The sequence below is a fragment of the Arachis ipaensis genome, chromosome B10, assembly GCF_059453495.1.
Source record: "Arachis ipaensis isolate K30076 ecotype BB chromosome B10, ASM5945349v1, whole genome shotgun sequence".
Classification (NCBI taxonomy): domain Eukaryota; kingdom Viridiplantae; phylum Streptophyta; class Magnoliopsida; order Fabales; family Fabaceae; genus Arachis; species Arachis ipaensis.
Genome location: NC_142435.1, coordinates 136,564,554 through 136,585,322, shown reverse-complemented (window position 1 = coordinate 136,585,322; position 20,769 = coordinate 136,564,554). Strand labels below are relative to the sequence as shown.

The following is a 20,769-nucleotide window of genomic DNA, read 5'->3' as shown; positions in this document are numbered from 1 at the left end:
AAAACCGAACCAACTTCTTCCTCCTTCAACAAAATCGGTTCGGCCACAAAGAGAGAGAAGAGATAACCATGCATTAACCAACATGCAATTACCTCTAGTCCTTTCTTGATCATCACCCTTCATCAATCCGAGCTCTCCATCCTTGGCTTGCTCTCCAAGATGGAATTCTGGCCCTTGATGCTTCATGATGATGATGACTTCATCTGCTTCAATCTCTGCCTTCAACCATCACTTCGCCACTCTAGCTACTCCCTGTGGTGGTTGAGCAGAATCAAAGACAAGCCATGTTTCAAGAATCTCCCTTGCTGGCCGAGATCTTCTTCTTCCTTTTTGAGCATGCAAAGCTCAAGATAACCTCACCAAATCTGACCACATTTGGTAAGTATCTTAGCCACAGCTCATTTTTATTTTAGTATGTTTTCTTGCCATCATTAGCTTGATGGTCTTGATGCATGCAACTCCTTCTTTTTCTTTGTTAATGAGCACGGCGTCCATGGTTTACTGGACAAAGACCAAAGAAGAAGCAAGAAAGAGATGAGAGAGAGGAAAGAGAAATAGTAGTTAATGAAACAAAAGATAAAAGTAAATTAATTTCCCTTTCTCTTTTTACTGACAAACGTGTAGCCTTGGTGCTTGCAATCACATCACTTTGTCAATTTCTCTTTCATAGTTCCCATGTAATAAATGATAGTTGAGTGTAATTTAAAATCCAACACATGTTTGAATCTTTGGATCTGTTGAAAATAATTTGGGTTCCCTCTTTATTGTTTTCGGGTAATGTATGAGGAATTAGCATTGCATATAATTGGGCTTAGTTGCATCAAATATTAAATCTGGCCCAATTAATAACATTTGTTTTCTTGATGAAAATTGTTTCGGATCAAGCATAAGAGGCTCTCATCAAAAATTAACCATGGGCTTGGTTGTAAGCAACATTAAGCTTGGCCCAACAATATAAAATTTCAGCCACTTAGTATATAATCATGCAACGAGGCTGGTTATTGGGCTTAAGCCAGAAATTCATTTTTCGGCCCAATATAAAAACCTGCAACAAAAATTATTTAATCAAATCAGATTATTAATTTTTGTAATTAATTATTTTTAATAATGTTTAGCCATCATAAATATTAATTAAGAGTTTTCCAAACTCATCATAAATTAATGACTAAGTGACGACAAAAAACAATAAATTCTGATGATTTATAACATAGGGAAGTCTCTGGTGGCTAAAATTGTGGTGGCTAAAGGTGACTTTTTGTTGACTCTGGACAATGCAAGAGAAGTGTTAGGGCCAATGACAAAAGAATAAGTGCATGTCCAAAAACTGTTTGGTTTATTTCTTTAAAATTGTATAATAATATGTAATTCACGTTCATTTAAAAATAATACAAAAAACCAACTTAGGTTGGTAGAGTGGTCACCTAACTCATCAGTTTAAGCAAGTGTTGGGGTTCGAATCCCGCCTTGTGTATGCAGCAATTCATTGGCCAATGATAAACTCTTAAATGGAAATCAGATCTGCGACAGATTAGTCCTTGACCTGTCAGGTTGAGAAATACTATGAAAAACAAAAAAAATAATGCAAAAAACTATTTGAAATTATATTTAAATTAAATATTATTTTAAAATTTTAAATTTATTTTAAATATAATCAATTAGATATAATTTGAACATATATATTTTAAATTTTAGCATTTATATTTAAAATTATATTTATTAATTTAAATTAAATAGTGTATAATTTTAAATTATAAATTAGTATATGTAAATTATGCAAAATTGAATTAGTCATGAGCAAGACTGTGCTGAGGTTGTCACAGTAAATAGTTAGAGTAGTCTCTAACTTCACATCAAGCTCTCCAAATAAATTCTTCAGCCACTTTAACTCAGCCTCACATGCTACCAAGTATTCAAACTCAACTTCTGTTGAAGATTTGCTAATGGTAGCTTGTTTCCTGCAATCCTAGGAAATTAAATTAGCACCAAGATATACATAATAACCAAATACACATTTTCTATCCTCTAAATCTACAACCTAATTTATGTCTAAAAACCTATGAAGTCTCATATCACTGTTTTTTTAAACTGAGGTTCAATAAGAACCTGTTTAACAGTAGAAATATTAAAAATAATTTTTTCATAATTTATGCAATTAATAAGTAACACTAAAGATACTTTAAGTAGTAAATACATTGCAAAAATTAAATAATCAAACACTAAAATTTTATTATGGGAAAATTTTTTAAAAGAGGGACAAAAAAACTCACAAGACCTAGTCCAGTAAAATCTTTCACTATCAAAATAGTGGGTACACAATTAGTCTTCCTAGTGACACTAAGACATCTCAACAATAAATAAAGTGCATCATCAAAATTAATAGAAACAACATAAACCTTCTACAAAAGTGGATATCTCAAATCAAACAAAAAAAAGGTAATACAACTAGCAAGTTATATCCTAATGTTCATTTCTACACCAGAAATAACATACTAAAATTTCATAAGAAATGGAGCAAATTTACTAGGCCAATGAGATCAAAATGACATCACCATTTTTTCCCAATTCTTCTTCTCTTCTTGTCGAAGCTCTCTCCTTGGTTTTCTTTCTTTCAAAAAATGAAAGAAGCTACTCTCTCTCTCTTCCTTCACGTGGCTTATAGCCGCTTCTTCCTCTTTTATTTTATTTATTTATTTATTTTTGTTTTTAATTTGTGGGTCCCACTTAGTTGGAGATCTACCAACAAATCTTCTCCTCACCAACTCAAGTGGGGATAGCAGGCTCCACCAAGTCCACATTTTCTTTGCAGGAATCAAACTTCACTACAAGTAAGCTTAGTCATTATGTCTGAACTATTATCATCAGTATGGATCTTCTCAAGTGTATATGACTTCATCTCAAGCGCTTGACGTATCCAATGATACTCACCTCTATGTGCTTTGATCTGGAATGAAACATTGAATTTTTACTGAGATGAATAACACTTTGACTGTCACAAAATAACACAAATTTCTCTTGATTGATGCCTAACTCTTGTAGAAATTTCTTTATCCAAAAGAATTCCTTAGAATTTTCAACAACGGCAATGTATTCTGCCTCTATAATAGACAAAGCAACACATTTCTAAAGTCGAGATTGCCACGACACAACTTTTCCTGCAAAAGTCATCATATAACCAGAAGTGAACTTTCTTGAATCAAGATTCCAGCCATATCTGCATCTGCATAACCATCCAACACAGGTTGGCCACTCCCAAAGTATAAACAAACTCTAGAAGTACTATTAAGATATATGAGAATCCACTTCACTGTTTGCGAGTGTTCCTTGTTAGGATTAGAGAGAAACCGACTAACAACTCTAATGGCATGGCAATATCTGTCATGATTCAAACCATAATATACATCAAATTGTCAACTGTAGATGTATATGGAATCTTCTTCATTTCTGCTTTCTCTTTCTCACTTTTAGGACATTGCCGCGAACTCAGCTTGAAGTGACTAGCAAGTGGAGTACTAACAGATTTGAAATTACTCATGCTGAATCTCTCTAAAACCTTCTCAACATACTTCTGCTGTGACAACTACAGTTTTTCATTCTTCCTATGACGAGTGATACTCATGCCAAGAATTTTCTTTGTAGGGGTCCAAATTCTTCATAGCAAAGGATCTGTTCAAGTCTTTTTTAAGACTTTCAATCTTCTTAGTGTCATGACCAATAATTAATATGTCATCAACATAAAGCAAGAGAATTATAAAATCACCCTCAGAGAATTTTTTAACATACACACAATGATCAGAAGAAGTCTTACTATACTCATGACCTCCTATGAAGGAATCAAACTTCATGTACCACCTATCTTGGCGCTTGTTTCATCCCATATAAGCTCTTCTTCAACTTGCATACAAGATGCTCCTTTCTTTTAATATTGAAACTCTTTGGTTGCTCTATATAAATTTCTTTATCTATGTCACCGCGAAGGAATGCAGTCTTTACATCAAGCTCCTCAACCTCTAAATTTAAGCTAGCCACCAATCCAAGCGCAACTCGAATAGAGGATATCTTCATAATTGGAGAGAAAATCTCCTCAAAATCAATACCTTTCTTTTGCTCAAAACCTTTCACAACCAATCGAGTTTTGTACCTTGGCCGTGAGATATTTCCATCGCTTTTAATTTGAATACCCATTTATTCTTAAATGCTCTCTTACCAATTCAAACGTATGATTCTCATGCAAGGATTTTATTTCTTCTTGTATGGCCTTCAACCAATCTTCCTTATACTCATCAGACATAGCTTCCTGGTAGCTCTCTGTGTCTCCAATATCAGTATTCATTACATACTCACAAGAAGAGTATTTCTGAGAGGGATGACACTCTCTAGTAGATCTTCTCAATTCAGGTTCAACTGGTAGTTTAAGTTAAACTTCAACATCTGGTGAAACTTCTGCATCTGGCACCTCAGGTTGAGGTGTGTAGGTTCATCATGCAAATCATCACTATCATTATCAACTTGTACATATTCCCCATCAATAGGAGGTCTAGTGGAAGGACTAGTTCATCATCAGCGGAACGTCTAACAGTAATTATTGGCTTATCTGTCTTCTCAAGATCTTCAATAGTTTGGTTTTCAAGAAAAATTATATCTCGGATTCTAATTATTTTCTTGTTCATTGGATCCCATAATCTGTAACCAACGTCTTCGTGATCATAACCCATGAAGACACACTGCTTTGACTTTTCATCAAGTTTAGACTTTTTATCTCTTGAAATGTGAACAAAAATCCTATAACCAAACACTCGCAAGTGACTATAAGAGACATCTTTCTCTCTCTAAACTTTCTCTAGAACATCACCATTTAGTGGAATTAAAGGAGAAAGGTTGATCAAATCTACCGCAGTCCTCATTACTTCACCCCAAAAGGATTTAGACAACTTTGCATGAGAGAGCATACACCTGACTCTATCATTGATAGTGCAATTTATTCTCTCTGCAACTCCATTATGTTTAGAAATCTTAGGAACTGTTTTCTCAAACTTGATCCTATGTCCTTTACAATAATCTTCAAATGGAACCCTATTTTCACTACCATTATCTGCACGAACACATTTTAATGTTCTTTCTATTTTTTTTCAATATTTGCATGAAAGTGTTTGAAGATATCGAGCATCTAGTCTTTAGATTTCAAAACAAAAGCCTACACTTTTCGAGGTTAATCATCAATAAAAGTAATAAAGTATGATGCACCACGTAGTGGCTTAGCATCCATAGTGTAAACATAAGTGTAAACTAAATCTAGAACATGTAATCTCCTATGAGGTCCAAAACTACGAAATGATACTCTAGCATGCTTTCCAACCAAACAATGAGTATAAGTATTTAAAGTTGTACCTTTCACTGAAAGTGAGTGCTTTTTGGTTAAAATGCTTAGTCCTTTCTCTCTCAAGTGACCAAGACGCATATGCCACAAATCAGAAGAGGAATTATCAGTTACATTCACCTATTTTTTGCACAACTTTGCTTGCAACCAGTAGAGAGTAGTGAGATTATTATCTTCTTTAGCAACAATGAGAGTTATTTTGGTAATCTTGCATTTTACACCATCAAAAGATGTGCAATACCCCTCTTGATCCAATGCCTTCAACATGCTTTTTTTAACTATTGATAATGTCAACTTCCCTTTTGGAACTGAATTAGTCAATGTCACAACTAGAACTTCCTAACTATCAGGCAAATAACTCAACAACAACAAGGCTTGCAACTCATCATTTAAATTAATTTCTTTATTTGTCAGTTGGTTCACCATCTCTTGAAAAATGCTCAAGTGCTCCGACATTGATTTACCTTCAATATACTTCATATTGACAAGCTTCCTAATTAAAAATGCTTTGTTTTGCACATTTTTTCTCTTATATAACTCCTTCAATTTCTTCCACATCTTCTCGGTATTCGTTTCGGTCTCAACATGTGGATACACGTTAAGATCGAGCCATTGCCTAATCAAAGCAACTGCCTTCCGATTCAACTTCTTCCATTCAGCATCGGATTTAGTACCTTTAGATTGATCTTCCTCCACAAGATCATACAAGTCCTTGCTATACAATATATCTTCCATGAGGGTCTTCTAAATCGAGTAATTTTTGAAATTCAATTTGACCATATTTGGCCCATGAGTATTTTCCTCCATTTAATCAGCATAAAGATAAACAACCAAAACTCTTGATACCACTTTGTTGGAAAAACTGAGGTTCAATAAGAATTTGTCTAACAGCAGAATTACCAAAAATATTTTTCATAACTTGTCCGATTAAATAGACAACACCAAAGATACTCCAAACAGCAAATACATTGGCAGAAATTAAATAATCAAACACTAGAATTTTATCGTGGAGAAAATTCCCCCAAAAAAGGGACAAAAAACTCACGGGACCTAGTCTAGTAAAATTTTTCACTATCAAAATAATAGGTATACAATTAGTTTTCCTAGTGGCACTAAAAAATTTCAACAATTAACAAAATACATCATCAAAATTGATGGAAACAACATAAACCCTTCACAAAAATAAGTATCTCAAATCAGACAAAAGAAAAAATAATACAACTAACAAGTTATATCCTAATGTTCATCTTTATATCAAAAATAATATACTAAAATTTCATAAAAAATAAAACAAATTTATCATATCAATGAAATCAAAATGGTACCACCATTTTTTCTCAATTCTTCTTCGCTTCTCGTCGAAGCTTTTTGCTTCATTTTCTTTCTTTCAAAAAATGAAAGAAGCTACTCTCTCTTTTCCTTAAGCCACTTCTTCTTTTTATTTTATTTATTTATTTATTTTTGTTTCTACTTATGGACCCATTTAATTAGTGACCCATCAATACTTGTTTAGGATTAATTCATGATGTTTGGTGCCTTGAAGATATCTTAGCACTTTCTATGTAGCTTATCAGTGAGCTAAAAGTAGAGAAGACATAAATTGGATTATTTTAGCCATTGCAAAAGAGAGGTCATGTCTAGTAATGCATAAGTATTAGAGAGAACTAACCATAATTTTATAAAGTTTAGGGTCCTCAAAGGTTTCACAACCTGTTGACAACAATTGAAGTGATGAAATTATAGGTGTAGGCATAGGACTAGCATTAGTCATGTCCAATTTTAAAAGTAAATCTAATATATACTTAATCTGTGACAAATGTAGTTGACTCGAAGTAAATCCAACTTCTATTTACTACTCCAATACAAAGAAATAACTTAATTCACCTAAATTCTTAAGAGAAAAAATTGTATCTAATTTCTTGACCAGATTATTAACATGAACAACATTGTTACCACTAATGATTATAACATAATATATAAATAACAAAATCAAATTATTTTTTAATAAAGAGAGAAGTATCAGACTTAGCATTTTCAAAATTAAAGGAATAAAAAATTGTACTTAAAAAAAATCAATTTCTAGGAATTTGTTTCAAAATTATAGAGAGATTTATTGAATTTTTAGACGTGTATTTCAACTCTGTCTTTTAACCTAATTAGTTGTGTCATGTGAATTATTTAGTGTAAATCTCTATTTAAGAAGACATTGTTAAAATCAAACTGTCTTATTATTCAATTTCTTGACAGTGCTCAACTTAAAATTAACCTAATAATAATTAGCCTAATAATTGGATTAAAAACTTTTTTAAAGTCAAAACCTTCTTCTTGATAAAATTTCTGTGCTACTAATCTAGCTTTGTATTTTTGGATTGTATCATCGAGATGCTTCTTGATGGCAAAAACCCATTTACATCTTATTACCTTAGCATTTTCTGTTTTTGGAACTAAAGTCTAAGTATTAGTTTTTTTTGTAAAGCTTGAAATTCATCAATCATAGCCTTTTTTCAGTGAGGAATGCTAAGAGCAATATGAGCAGTTTTATGAAGGTTGTTCTTCTTCACCTAATTATGATATAATAGTAGTAACATAAGCCTTGGATTTAGAAGTATCAGTTTTAGACTTGTCATCATAGAATGAGTATTTTTGATAGCTTGCTGTAGAGGTTTTTCTTGAAATTATTCTATAGGTGAAAAGACAATTTCAATTCCTGAAATTTTTTGCATAGTCTCATTCTAGTTAGTCTAATAAAAAACACTATCATCATCTTGTCTCACTTCTTGATGAGAAGTTTGTGAGTCATGCTGAGATTGCATAGGGCTGATATTGGTTGATTGAGAAGAGAGTGAAGTATTTATATACTGTGTAGTATTTATATACTGTAAAGTAGCATTATCCTTAGAAGAATCATTAGTAGCATTACTTGGTGAAAAAGAAAGAATAAAATTAGAATTTAAGACAATATTGCTAACAGAATTTTTAGATATAAAATGTATAGCATCATCAATATTTTTCATAGGTGAATTAATATTGAAGGTAGATTTATAATTGTTAAATAGTTCCCGATAAGAAAACTGGTGTTCATCCAACAAAACATTTCTTAAAAGAGTAAGTATTGTTTTTGCCCCAAATATTTTAAAGTTATTTATAATGTTTAAATTATCTTATTTAAATCTCAAACATTTTAAAATCATCTTAATACTTGTTGGGAATAATTAACCATTTCCCCTTGAGAAAATACCTTTCACAGAAAAATAAAATAAACACAATCACAACACAAGAATTTAACGTGAAAAACCCTAATTATTGGAGAAAAAAAATTACGGCCGTTGTCAAATGACAACCAGAGAATATCACTATATGAAAATTGTTACAACACATAGACTTCTTTCTCTCTAACACCGGCACCCCAGTACACCCACACTCTCAAAGCAAATATTTAACTACACCTCACAACACTCTCTAATCAAGGAGTATAGAGGAAAAGAAAAGTCAAATACAAGCTTTAAGTGTTTCCGACTGGTGCAAAAAAATGGAGAACTTAGCCTCATATTTATAGCCTAGGCCACCCACTCCATTTTCTATCATGAGCAATGTGGGACTAATTCAACAAAATCCTAACAATACTGTCCTGCCATTAGCAATCTGTTAACAGAATTAACAGTGGGACAAAAGGCTTTGGATGTGTACACTACAAGAAAGATGCTGAGTACCGTCAGATTTAGCGTTGCATAGTAGCGGCAGATTTACCGGCGGTAACGGCGTCGAATTCGTAAGTTTAAGTAATTACTAGCAGATTTTGGTTTCCATGGTAATTTCGCCGGTAATATTTGGAGGGAAACAAAAATAAATTGGCGCATCTTTCAGGGTTAAACGATGCGTTTTGGTGACCCGCAATGATTTATCGTCAGATTTTTTCGACGGTAAATCTAACCTTAAAGGGCCGTAAATCCAAAATGCGGACCCTCTTTCCCCTCATTTGAATTTTACTCTCTCTCTCTCTCTCTCACTCATCTGTTTCCTTCTCTTTCCCCAACACCACCATCTGTCGCCGCTAAAACTACCAACATCACAACCCACTCTCCGTCGCTGTTAACCCACTGCCGAGACCCTCCCTTCTTCTTCTTCTTCTCCCTCTTCTCTCATTGCCATTTCACCGTTAATCTTCTCCCTTCTCGGAACCGCCACGTCACACTACAGAGCCACCATCGACGAGCCATGAAGCCACCGTTATCCCCACCATCATCGCGCTATCGCTGCCTAGCTTCGCTGCGAGTCTATCCTTCAGTGCAGCAGAACAAGGAAGCCTCTGTCCCAGTCTCCCGGCGGATTTCCCAGCCTTCGACAACCAATGTTCGTAGATTCTCGCTCCAACAACAACATAGTGTCGTTGCAACTCCTCTCTTTCCTCTCCTATGTTGCATCTGTTGCCCTACATCACGGGTTTTGGATTAAACTCTGTTTTTCAAATTCTATTTAGTCAATATTGGTTCATTAGTTTGGTTTTAATTAATTAATTAGATTTAATTTTCTATTTTAGTAGATTTTAGGTTATTAAGATAGGTTAGATGTAGATTACTTAGTTTTGAGATTGCTGAAAGTGGTTGGATTGTCTGATAATGTTGATTCATTGTGTTACGATTGATTTTGCTTAGACATGGCTATTGGAATTGCTAGATTTTGCTTGATTGCTGCTTGTTTTGCATTAACTATTGCTGGTGTGCTTGTTGATTTGAAATTGGGATTGTATATTGATGCTTGGTATTAATTTTTGCTTGTTTGATTAATTTGGCACGCCAAGTGTTCGATAATATGCCTTAAAGAGTTCTAAACACGGTTATTTTTTTTTTTCTAACTACCCATTATTTAAAAATTTGAAATATAATTTAAATATATGTGATTTATTTGATGCTAATGCATGTCACTACTCTGTTGGCATAGAATATAAAATCTTTTCTATTTAAATTATATTTCAAATTTTTATATACTCTCATACAGCAAACGAAAGAAGTAAGTGAATATGGAAGAAGCAAACGTATTAATAATGAGTAGTTAGAAAAAATGTGCACTTATGTGCTTTCTAACTAAACGTGTTAACGTATTTATTTTAAATGGACACTCTATCTTTTCTATTATTTAAAATTGTTCATCTTTTTTATTATTTGAAACATTCCATTTTTAATAGTTTGGTCCGATTTAAATTATTAATATTTTTTATTATTTTTAAAAAATATATTTTTATATTTACAAATACATATATCTCGTTTACCGTGTAAACGAAATAATTTTTTATGTATCTCATTTACACTGTAAACGAGATATATGAAAATTGAAAAAATCCACGTATGAAAAATTATCCCGTTTATAGTGTAAACGAGATACAAAAGAGATATTTATTTTGGTAACTATTTTTTAAATTATTTATTTTAGTAATTATTATAATTATTTTATTTATTAAAATAAAAAATCCTATAATTACATCAGTAAAAAAATTAATATCCAAAATTATTAAATAAAAATTACTTAAACATTTAAATATAATTGAAGGACGTGTAAAACTTTTTAAAAATTTGCACTTTCTCCGTGTATCAAATTAAATTCTTCTATATAATAAGTGATTATCATCTTTAATATTTTTATTGGCAAGATTTAATTTTGATACACTGTGAATATAAATTAAAATAGTTTTACATGTGTATCTAATTATTCAAGGTCACATTAATAAAAAAAATTATTTTTTACATTAACCGCATAAATGATCATAAAAAAACAGATCTAATTGCACGACTGTGTAAAATATTTTACACTATTAATATAACAAAATTATACTTTTATTAATATAGTTGAAAATAAACAAGAAACCTCCATCAACATGGTACCGTTATATACTTGTATTAAATGATGCAAACCCATAACAGACTTGATCAAGAATCAACTCTCCCCCTTCAACAGTCATGGCTGAATCAATCAACTTTTCAAAACACATGCAAAAAAATAAAATAAAATAAAAAATTGATGATATATGACCAACTTTTTTTCGGGGGAAAAAAAATCAAATTGATCATAAGAAGTCTTAGGTTCAATTAGTGCTAAAATACATGCAAAACATCAAATGCAGCATTTGAAACTCAATACAAGATCAATTATTCTAGCTTAAATACACGAAGTTAAATATTCATTTTAGTATTTTGATTAAAATTAAGAGATATAAATTTCAGTATCATTCCTAACTAAAACAAAATTTTCTTCTTTCTACTTAAACTTTATTTTAATATAATTGGTCCCTTTTTTTTTTTTTTTTTGTTAAAGTGGTTCTTATTATTCTTACTTTATCTAAATATAGTTCAACTTACAATCACATGCATTTCCCAAAATAAATAAAAATACTTAAAAACAAGATCCGCTAAAATCAATATTTTTATTTTAATTAATTTCACTACGTACACTTTTTAGGATAGCAAAAATGTTATGTATGTATTGTTGGGCCAACCGTGCAGAACTCTCGACTACGGAGAGATTTCGGGAGAGAGAATATAAGATAAGAAGACATCACACCAACTCAAAACCTTAAGATAGTAAGTTAATGGGTCTCTTATCTTATAAACTCTTCACTCTTCCTTGCTTTCTTTGATGTGAGACTAATTTCAACACTCCTCACACTTGCAACAATAACATGTATATATAAAAATAGTTATTAAATTAATTGTTATGTATTTTTATATCAATACATATGTTATTTAATTTATTTTTAATGCATATTTTATATTTTATATTTTAATACATATTTTATATGAATAATTAATTTTTTATATACACATATTGTAGTTATTATATTAGATGTCATTTTGATAAGTATTTATTAATAATCAACATATGTTCTTTTTTAAATTAAAAAAATTAATATATAATTAATTAATAATAATTATATTTTTACAGGTATTTCATGTATGAATAGTATTATTATTTTTTGTTTGTGCCAAAAAGATAGTATAAAAGTAAATACGTAAAATAATTATGTATGCATATCAAAATGTATATATCATATTGTTATAGCAGTATCATACATAATTTTTTATGAACCCTAATACTATAGAGACAATAACTAAAATTATTTTATTTAATATAATATATATAATTTTGTGTATATAATATATATTTATATATTTAAAATTATATATTATTCTAATAATAATTAATAAATATCAAATAAAATATTTTTAAATTATTTATATTAATTTTTTATTATTTTTTAAAAATTTAATTTTAATGTACTATCAATATAAAATACACATGCATCTAATTATATAATGTCACATTAATAAAAATAATTATTTTTTACGTAGAAATGGTTTGGATGTGATTCCAAAATTTAAAAAAAGTTGTAAAATTTAACACTTATGTGTTACACAACAAAGTGTTACCAATATTTTAAAAAAGTAAGCTAATAAATTATAATTCAAATAGTATAGTCTCTTTATTCTTTTTTATAGGTCTCAAGTTCGAATCTTACTGCTAAATTTTAAATATATATATATATATATATATATATATATATATATATTATATATATCTAAAAAAATAAACGAAACCAATTAATTAAGTTAAAATTAAGTTTTGTAGGGTATAACGAAATATCAACGATCACGAGTGATGTATGCACCTAACATTAATACATCTGAAAGTGAAGTACCAGAGCCACGTTTTCCACCACCCACCGTTTATTTTACCTACCTGATCTGATCTTCTCACAAGGAATGCCCCTACTTCACCTTCTTTTTTTTTTTTTTTTTTTCCAGTTTTTCTCTGTTAATAATAGAATCATCAACTTATTATACGTACCGACGTAAGTTTATTCAACCTATATTTTATGTCACTAAACTTTTCCTTTTGTTATAAGATTATATAAATGCACACATTATTATTATTATTATTATTATTATTATTATTATTATTATTATTATTATTTTAAGTTCATGTTATAAAAATATGGGGTTGAAGGTAAAAATGGATACCAAAGTAGTACATATTAAGTATAAGAGTAAAATATATTTTTTGTTTTTGAAATTTGATAAAAATTTTAAAAATATCTTTAAATTTTATTTTATTTTAATTTTATTCTAAAAAATTCGATTTACATTAAATATATTTTCGATAGCTAAATTTTTAAAAATTTAAGACCAATTTAATAATAATGCATAATTTGTTCTTATATAATTGTTTTTGAATTGGTTCTAAATTTTATGAAAAACTAATTTTAAGACAAAATTAAAATAAAATAAAACTTAAGAGTATTTTTGATATTTTTACTAAACTTCAAGAATAAAAAATATACTTTACCCAAAATATAAAATTAATCAAAGTAGTACACATTTTATATTTTAGTTAAAAGATCTTAAATTTAAATATTAGGAATAACAATATATATACTGTGTTATTATTGTTATTATTATTTTAAAAGAAAAATTATGACAAGATTATAACGTGTCTACCCGTCACCACCACTCACCAGCTGAAAATATTTTTTATCCACCAAAATTTCTTTTGTCAATAAGATTGGAAGAAAAACCGATTAGCTAGCCTAAACTAACCTCCCTTCTCTTTTGGGACTTTAGCCCCTAATTTTTTTCCTCACTTATTCTAATATTCTTTATTGTGATTAACTCGATCGTTACGAGTGGCTCTTGTGGCATGCACTCTCACTCCACCACTTTTTAATTTTTATTGCATGAGATTTCATCTATTTATAAAATAATTCTGGAAATAACTAAGATCCATTGAATAAAATAATTCTGGAAATAAATTCGTTTTAATGAAAAATTACGTCCTTTTTTTTAAATTCAATTTATAATTAAAAAAATAACTAAGAAAAAATCAGTTACTTATATCGAATCAATCATATTCTATGTACACAAAATATTAATTATCAAACCAGTACTTATTAATATTAAATACATATTAAAATATAAATATATATATAAATATATAATAACTAATTTTTTTAATTAATGTTTTGTGTATATATAATATTTTTAATATAAAATATATTTTAAAATATAAAATACATATTAAAATAAGTTAAACAATATTTATATTTATATATAAATATATAATAATTAATTTGGTATAAAAATATTATTTGTACATTAAAATTAGTCACTAATATATTTATATAAAAATATGTGTAGTTTAATTTATTTTTAATATGTATTTATATTTCAATATATATTTTATACTTATTACTAACTTTAATGACCGATGTAATAATCGAATTTCGTAACTACTTTTTTAGGTACGTCTTAGACAAGATCAAGTTAAGTCTAAGTCTAACATTAATCATAAATGTCAAGAAATTTTAAAAGGAAAATGGAAGTTTCCCTATATATATCACCAAGGGTGAGACATTTTGAGAAACAAATCATCATCTTCTTGATCCAAACCCAAAACCATGGTGTCTTCATGGAGTATTGCCTTTGCCACAATCGCTTTGGCAATCCTCATATACCGTATCGTCAAGTTTGTTACCCGGCCGTCGTTACCACTACCCCCGGGCCCAAAGCCGTGGCCAATAATAGGAAACTTGCCACACTTGGGCCCAGTGCCCCACCATGCTATTGCAGCCCTAGCCAAAGTGCATGGTCCTCTCATGCACCTTAGACTAGGGATGGTAGACGTGGTGGTGGCCGCATCGGCGAAAGTAGCGGAGCAGTTCTTGAAGGTGCACGACGCCAATTTCAGTAGCAGGCCCCCAAATGCAGGGGCAAAGTACATAGCATATAACTATCAAGATCTTGTGTTTGCACCTTACGGACCAAGGTGGAGGATGCTCAGGAAAATTAGCTCACTTCATCTTTTCTCTGCCAAGGCCTTGGATGATTTCAAACACTTGCGTCAGGTTAATTAACCACCTTTTCTTGCTGCACATATGTCATAATTGTTACAATGAAACCAAATAATATTGCAATATTGATTATTTTTAAACTAAAAATATATATATTAGGATAAAATGATATTGAATTAAAAGCTTATACATTATAAAAATCATGTTTATGAAATTTTATGGCAGTTCAAAATGATTTGATATAATTTTTATCAAAATTATTAACGTACGGTATGTAAAGTTTAAAATGAACCCGAGAATGAGGTTGCTAGATTATGCCTCTGTTGATGTTCAATTTTTAGAAACTTGGTATAAATAATCCTTATGATTGATGCTTTTAATTTGATTGTTAGAATCGAAAAAAAATAATTTTTATAAAATATATATGACATAATTGACGACTAATAAAACAATTATTTTACGTGTTTAACGTGCATATAATTAACTTTACAAAAATATTATTTGTATAAAATTAACTATTAAAATCAACCGTTAATATATTTATATATAAATATATATATAATTTAATTTATTTTTAATATATATTTATATTTTAATATATATTTTATACTAATAACTGATTTTAGTATTTAGGTAGTATAATTATTAGATTTATTATGTACTAATAATATCATATAAATAATTTATTCTTGAATGATTAAACAATTTTATTGTAAAAACTGAAAATAACAAATTTAAATCTAACTATTTAATTAGGAAAAAATATAAGTATTATAGATCGTATTTCAGAAGAATAAATATCCTGTGTGCTGTGTGGAATTGGAATGAATTAATCATACAAAGAAGCTAGCTGTGGCACTGTCTAGAAATTAAATGTCGTACATTGAATTCGAAACTTCTGTAATAAGGGAGAAGTGGACAACTGCCGTAGGCCACACATTGAATTCTTTACTAATTCTACTTTTCTTTTTCTGAAATAAAAATAATTTGCCTAATATATTTTTGTTGAATTGTCATGTCACTTGATATATTTAGATACTCATCAAGTATTTTCTTCAAATTTAATTTTAATAAAAATTATTTTTTAAAAATATTTAACACACTTAAATATTAATATATTTAATTTTATTTTGTTGTTTATTTTAAAAATAAATTTAAAATAATATTATTATTAATTATTAATAAAAAATTATCTAAAATATTTATATAATTAAAAAAACTAAAATAAAAAAATAATTTATATTTTAATATTAATAAAATATTCAAATATTATTATAATATAACTAAATTTTTTTATATTATTGTTCATGATTTATATTAGACACTTTTACCATTGGTTATATCTAGAGCAAAATAGAAGTTAAAGATTTCGCCACATGTGAACCCAATCATGACCTTATATTGAGAAATATTATTGTATGGCTTTGTAAAAAGGTAAAAACTGGAAATATAATTTATTTGCTTTTAATCTTTTTATATACAAACTTCTAAAAAAAGGAAATTATACTTGTGAAAGAGAAGGATATATATATATATATATATATATATATATATATAACCGAAATAAGAATAAAAAAAATTAACTATTAAATTAATCATACATATATAATATTAAGAAATTTAATTTTAATTTTATCAGTTAAATTTTAATAATTATAAAAGTAGGTAGGGTACCTACAAAAGCGGGTTAAAGTTTAACTTTTTACTACTCGTAAATAAAAATAGAACGGGTTCTATGCAAATTATTGTAAGACGGGACGAGATCAAGTAGAGCAAAAATATATCCCTACTCGTCCCATTATCACCCTATATATACATATTGAAATACAAAATATATATTAAAAATAAATAAACAGTACATGTATTTATATACAAATATATAATAATTTATTTATTAATTAATTTTTTGTGTACACATATTATATATATATATATATATATATATATATATATATGAGCTAAAAAAGATTGATGATCAAGTTTAAAATACATTTCAGAAAGATATAATTCTGAGCTTTTATGCTGTTGTGAATGGCTTTTTTCGTAATTAATTTATGATTACTTCTATAAATACTCCTTGAATTATTTGAAAGCTTACTCTAATTTTTGTAGACTACAAAATAATCAAATATCTATCCTGTCTAAACTTTTGAAAATCTAAAAAAAAAAAAAATTTGGGACATGTCTACTTGACTAGTGGCTCCAAGTATAGAATCCACCTAAAGAACATGTCATTTTTTTTTTATCAAAGTCATATATCTATAAATAAACTGGCTCTGATCTACATATGTAATAATGCATAGCATACTCTTGAGCAATAAAGTTAGGTTTGGCTTTGCAACTTGCAAGACATTAGTCCTTGTACACAATAAATGTAGCAAAAAATTCAAAACTACTAATTAATAATTAAAATATTTTTATTCAATAGTCAGTCTATTTTATAAATAATGTTTTTCTTTGTTTTATCATCCATAATATTGTTACGTGGAGCATTAATATTATACTAAAATAAGAGAATTACAAATACATATATAATTAAAAAAATTATTTAGCAGTTTTCCGTAATATATATTTCATTCTCAAACAATGGCATTAATTAAAAATAATGTTATATGATCAATAAATATTATCAATTTTTTTCAGTACTTAACCAACAATAATTTACATTTATATTTACAGAAATTTTGTATATAGAAAACATATAATTTGTATTTATATTTATTAAAATTCACACATAAATCAATATAATTTATACCTATATTTTTTAGAATTTATATACATAAATTAATAAAATTTATTTATTAAAAATAATTTAATACTTCTACTGATAAAATGATAGCCAAAAACACTAAAAATTACTACCCAATAATTTGTCATTCATTAATGCTAATGAACCTCATAATAAATTTGTAGGGAGAGGTTGCAAGATTGACCAAGAACATAGCAAGTAGCACAGACACATCAAAAGCTGTGAACTTAGGACAACTGTTAAATGTATGCACCACAAATGCATTGGCCAGGGTAATGATAGGAAGGAGAGTGTTCAATGATGGAAATGGTGGGTGTGATCCAAGAGCTGATGAGTTCAAATCAATGGTCGTGGAGGTTATGGTTTTGGCTGGAGTCTTCAACATTGGTGACTTTATTCCTTGTTTGGAGTGGCTAGACCTTCAAGGGGTCCAAGCCAAGATGAAGAAATTGCATAAGAGGTTTGATTCATTCTTAACAAGCATTGTTGAGGAGCACAAGAAGAATCCCAACAAAAGTGAGAAGCATAAGGATATGTTGAGTACTTTGTTGTCACTTCAAGAGGCTTCCGATGATAATGATGGCACCAAACTCACAGACACCGAGATCAAAGCTTTGCTTCTGGTATTTACTCTCTTCATTTTTTCAACATAAATATTTTTATCATAAATGGAAATTATTTTCATATACTTGTAAAGAAAAGAAATTTAAATATATTACTTAAAAAATATGATTGTAATATTAGTGTACTAAAAGTTAACTCATAATAAATTGGTACGTTGAAAAGTTTGCACATTATGAATTTATTGAAATTTCTTGAAAGGAACCTGGTCGACATTTGCAGGCACTTAGATTGCCCATATTCCTTGAAAACTCAATGATGTTTCTTTCTAGCTTAAGTGATGATGATTGCACCTTTGAAAGGAACCACAAACAACCAACCTAATTTATTAGGAGCTTGAATTTTTCCACGTAATCGGTTTGTGAATTTCTTAGCCATACATAATGCATTGGACTTTTATTATTGTTTGTTGTCAACCTTATCAATAAGTAAAACAATTTTTAGAAAAATATTTGCTAATAAATATCTCTAGGACACTTATTTTTATTTATTTATTTGTTTAAAAACAGTATTTTGTAACCTAATTGGACAAAGATTAATTCGTCGGTAACTTCCATTTTTATTTATTTGTTTTGCAGAATATGTTTACTGCAGGAACAGACACATCATCAAGCACTACAGAATGGGCAATTGCAGAACTAATAAGGAACCCAAGAATCATGGGGCAAGTCCAGAATGAATTAGACAGTGTAGTAGGAAGGGAAAGGCACGTGACAGAAGAGGACTTGCCCAATTTGCCATACCTTCAAGCAGTGGTCAAAGAAACCTTCCGTTTGCACCCATCAACCCCACTTTCCCTCCCAAGAGTGGCAGCAAAGAGCTGTGAGATCTTAGGGTACCACATCCCAGAAGGTGCAACGCTCTTGGTCAATGTTTGGGCCATAGCCCGTGATCCAAAGGAATGGGCTGAACCATTGGAGTTCAGGCCCGAGAGGTTCCTAAAGGGTGGTGAGAAGGCTGATGTTGATGTTAGGGGGAATGACTTTGAGGTCATTCCCTTTGGTGCTGGGAGAAGGATATGTGCTGGGATGACTCTTGGGCTTAGAATGGTTCAGCTCTTGACAGCAACCTTGGTCCACTCATTTGATTGGGAGCTTGAGGGTGGCCTTAAACAGGAGGACCTCAACATGGATGAAGCATATGGGCTTACCCTTCAACGAGCTTTGCCTCTTTCGGTGCATCCAAAGCCCAGGCTTTCTTCTCATGTTTACTCATCATCTGAATAATTCATTAAGATTCAAAGAGGTTCAGGCCCAAAATATTCACAAAATAAAGCTTTTGAGTATAATAGTTTGGGAAATTCTATGGTAAAGATTATAAAAACTAAACCGTAGAATTAAGAGAGTGGAAATTAAGGTTCACACATAACTATAAGGAGAGAAATAGTGTGTTGATTGTTTAGTAAAGGAGAGATACATTGTGAATAATGATTATAGAGGGATAGTTTTACCCTGTACTGTTATTGATGATGTGTAATTTTGGGCGTATAAATATAGTGTGGTTATGTTTCCTCTCCAACGCATCACGCATGGGAATTTGTTTAGAATGATTTCTAGGTGAAAAAATACAGAGAAACCATGAGAATATTAACAATACGAATAATGGAGTAAAAAATAAAATTAAAATTAAAATTAAAATTATAAATCAGATTATTAATTAATTATTTTTAATTTTAGATTTTGAAATTTAAAAAATAAAGATTTACAAATAAACCAAATCACAATTGACAGTGACAAACCAAAAAAATTTATGTTGTGGGGACAAAAATAATATACATTACTATCAAAAAATATATTAATCCAAATTTTAAAAAAATAAAAGTGCAGATTAATTATTCGAATAAAAAAAATCAAAAATTACATATAATAAAATAGAACGAAAAAGATAGTTTTTAAAATATTTTTTTATTATTATTTCTAAAAATAAAAATATATATTTTTTAAATTAGTAAATTCATCAATTGACTTTAGAAATTTATATGCAACATAATTACATATAATAAAATAGAACGAAAGATAAACAAATAAATAATAAGGATCACTAAATTAAGAATAAAATAAAATATATAAATTCATGAAGAGAATAAAAAATTAGATTAATACCTAAATTATAATTGCTTGAATTATAATTTGTAATTGAAAAAAAAAAAAGAAACAATGAAATTGAAAGATACATAGAGTCATAGAGAGT

General features: G+C 29.1%; 1 protein-coding gene across 1 annotated transcript; it reads left to right on the top strand.

The window, feature by feature from the left end:
- The first annotated feature begins 14,764 nt into the window (after positions 1 to 14,764).
- On the top strand, positions 14,765 to 20,097 carry TT7 (Cytochrome P450 superfamily protein). Its single transcript, XM_016325904.3, has 3 exons — positions 14,765 to 15,263; positions 18,123 to 18,581; positions 19,158 to 20,097. The coding sequence occupies exons 1-3, from the start codon at positions 14,817 to 14,819 to the stop codon at positions 19,803 to 19,805; spliced, it is 1,554 nt and encodes a 517-aa protein (XP_016181390.1). The 5' UTR covers positions 14,765 to 14,816; the 3' UTR covers positions 19,806 to 20,097.
- The last annotated feature ends 672 nt before the right edge of the window (positions 20,098 to 20,769 follow it).

Excerpts from the sequence above, each read along its gene's own strand:
- TT7 (XM_016325904.3), top strand. The coding sequence starts at position 14,817 with ATGGTGTCTTCATGGAGTATTGCCTTTGCCACAATCGCTTTGGCAATC. Across the intron at positions 15,264-18,122 it reads ATTTCAAACACTTGCGTCAG|GGAGAGGTTGCAAGATTGAC; the intron begins GTTAATTAACCA and ends ATAAATTTGTAG. Across the intron at positions 18,582-19,157 it reads AGATCAAAGCTTTGCTTCTG|AATATGTTTACTGCAGGAAC; the intron begins GTATTTACTCTC and ends TTTGTTTTGCAG.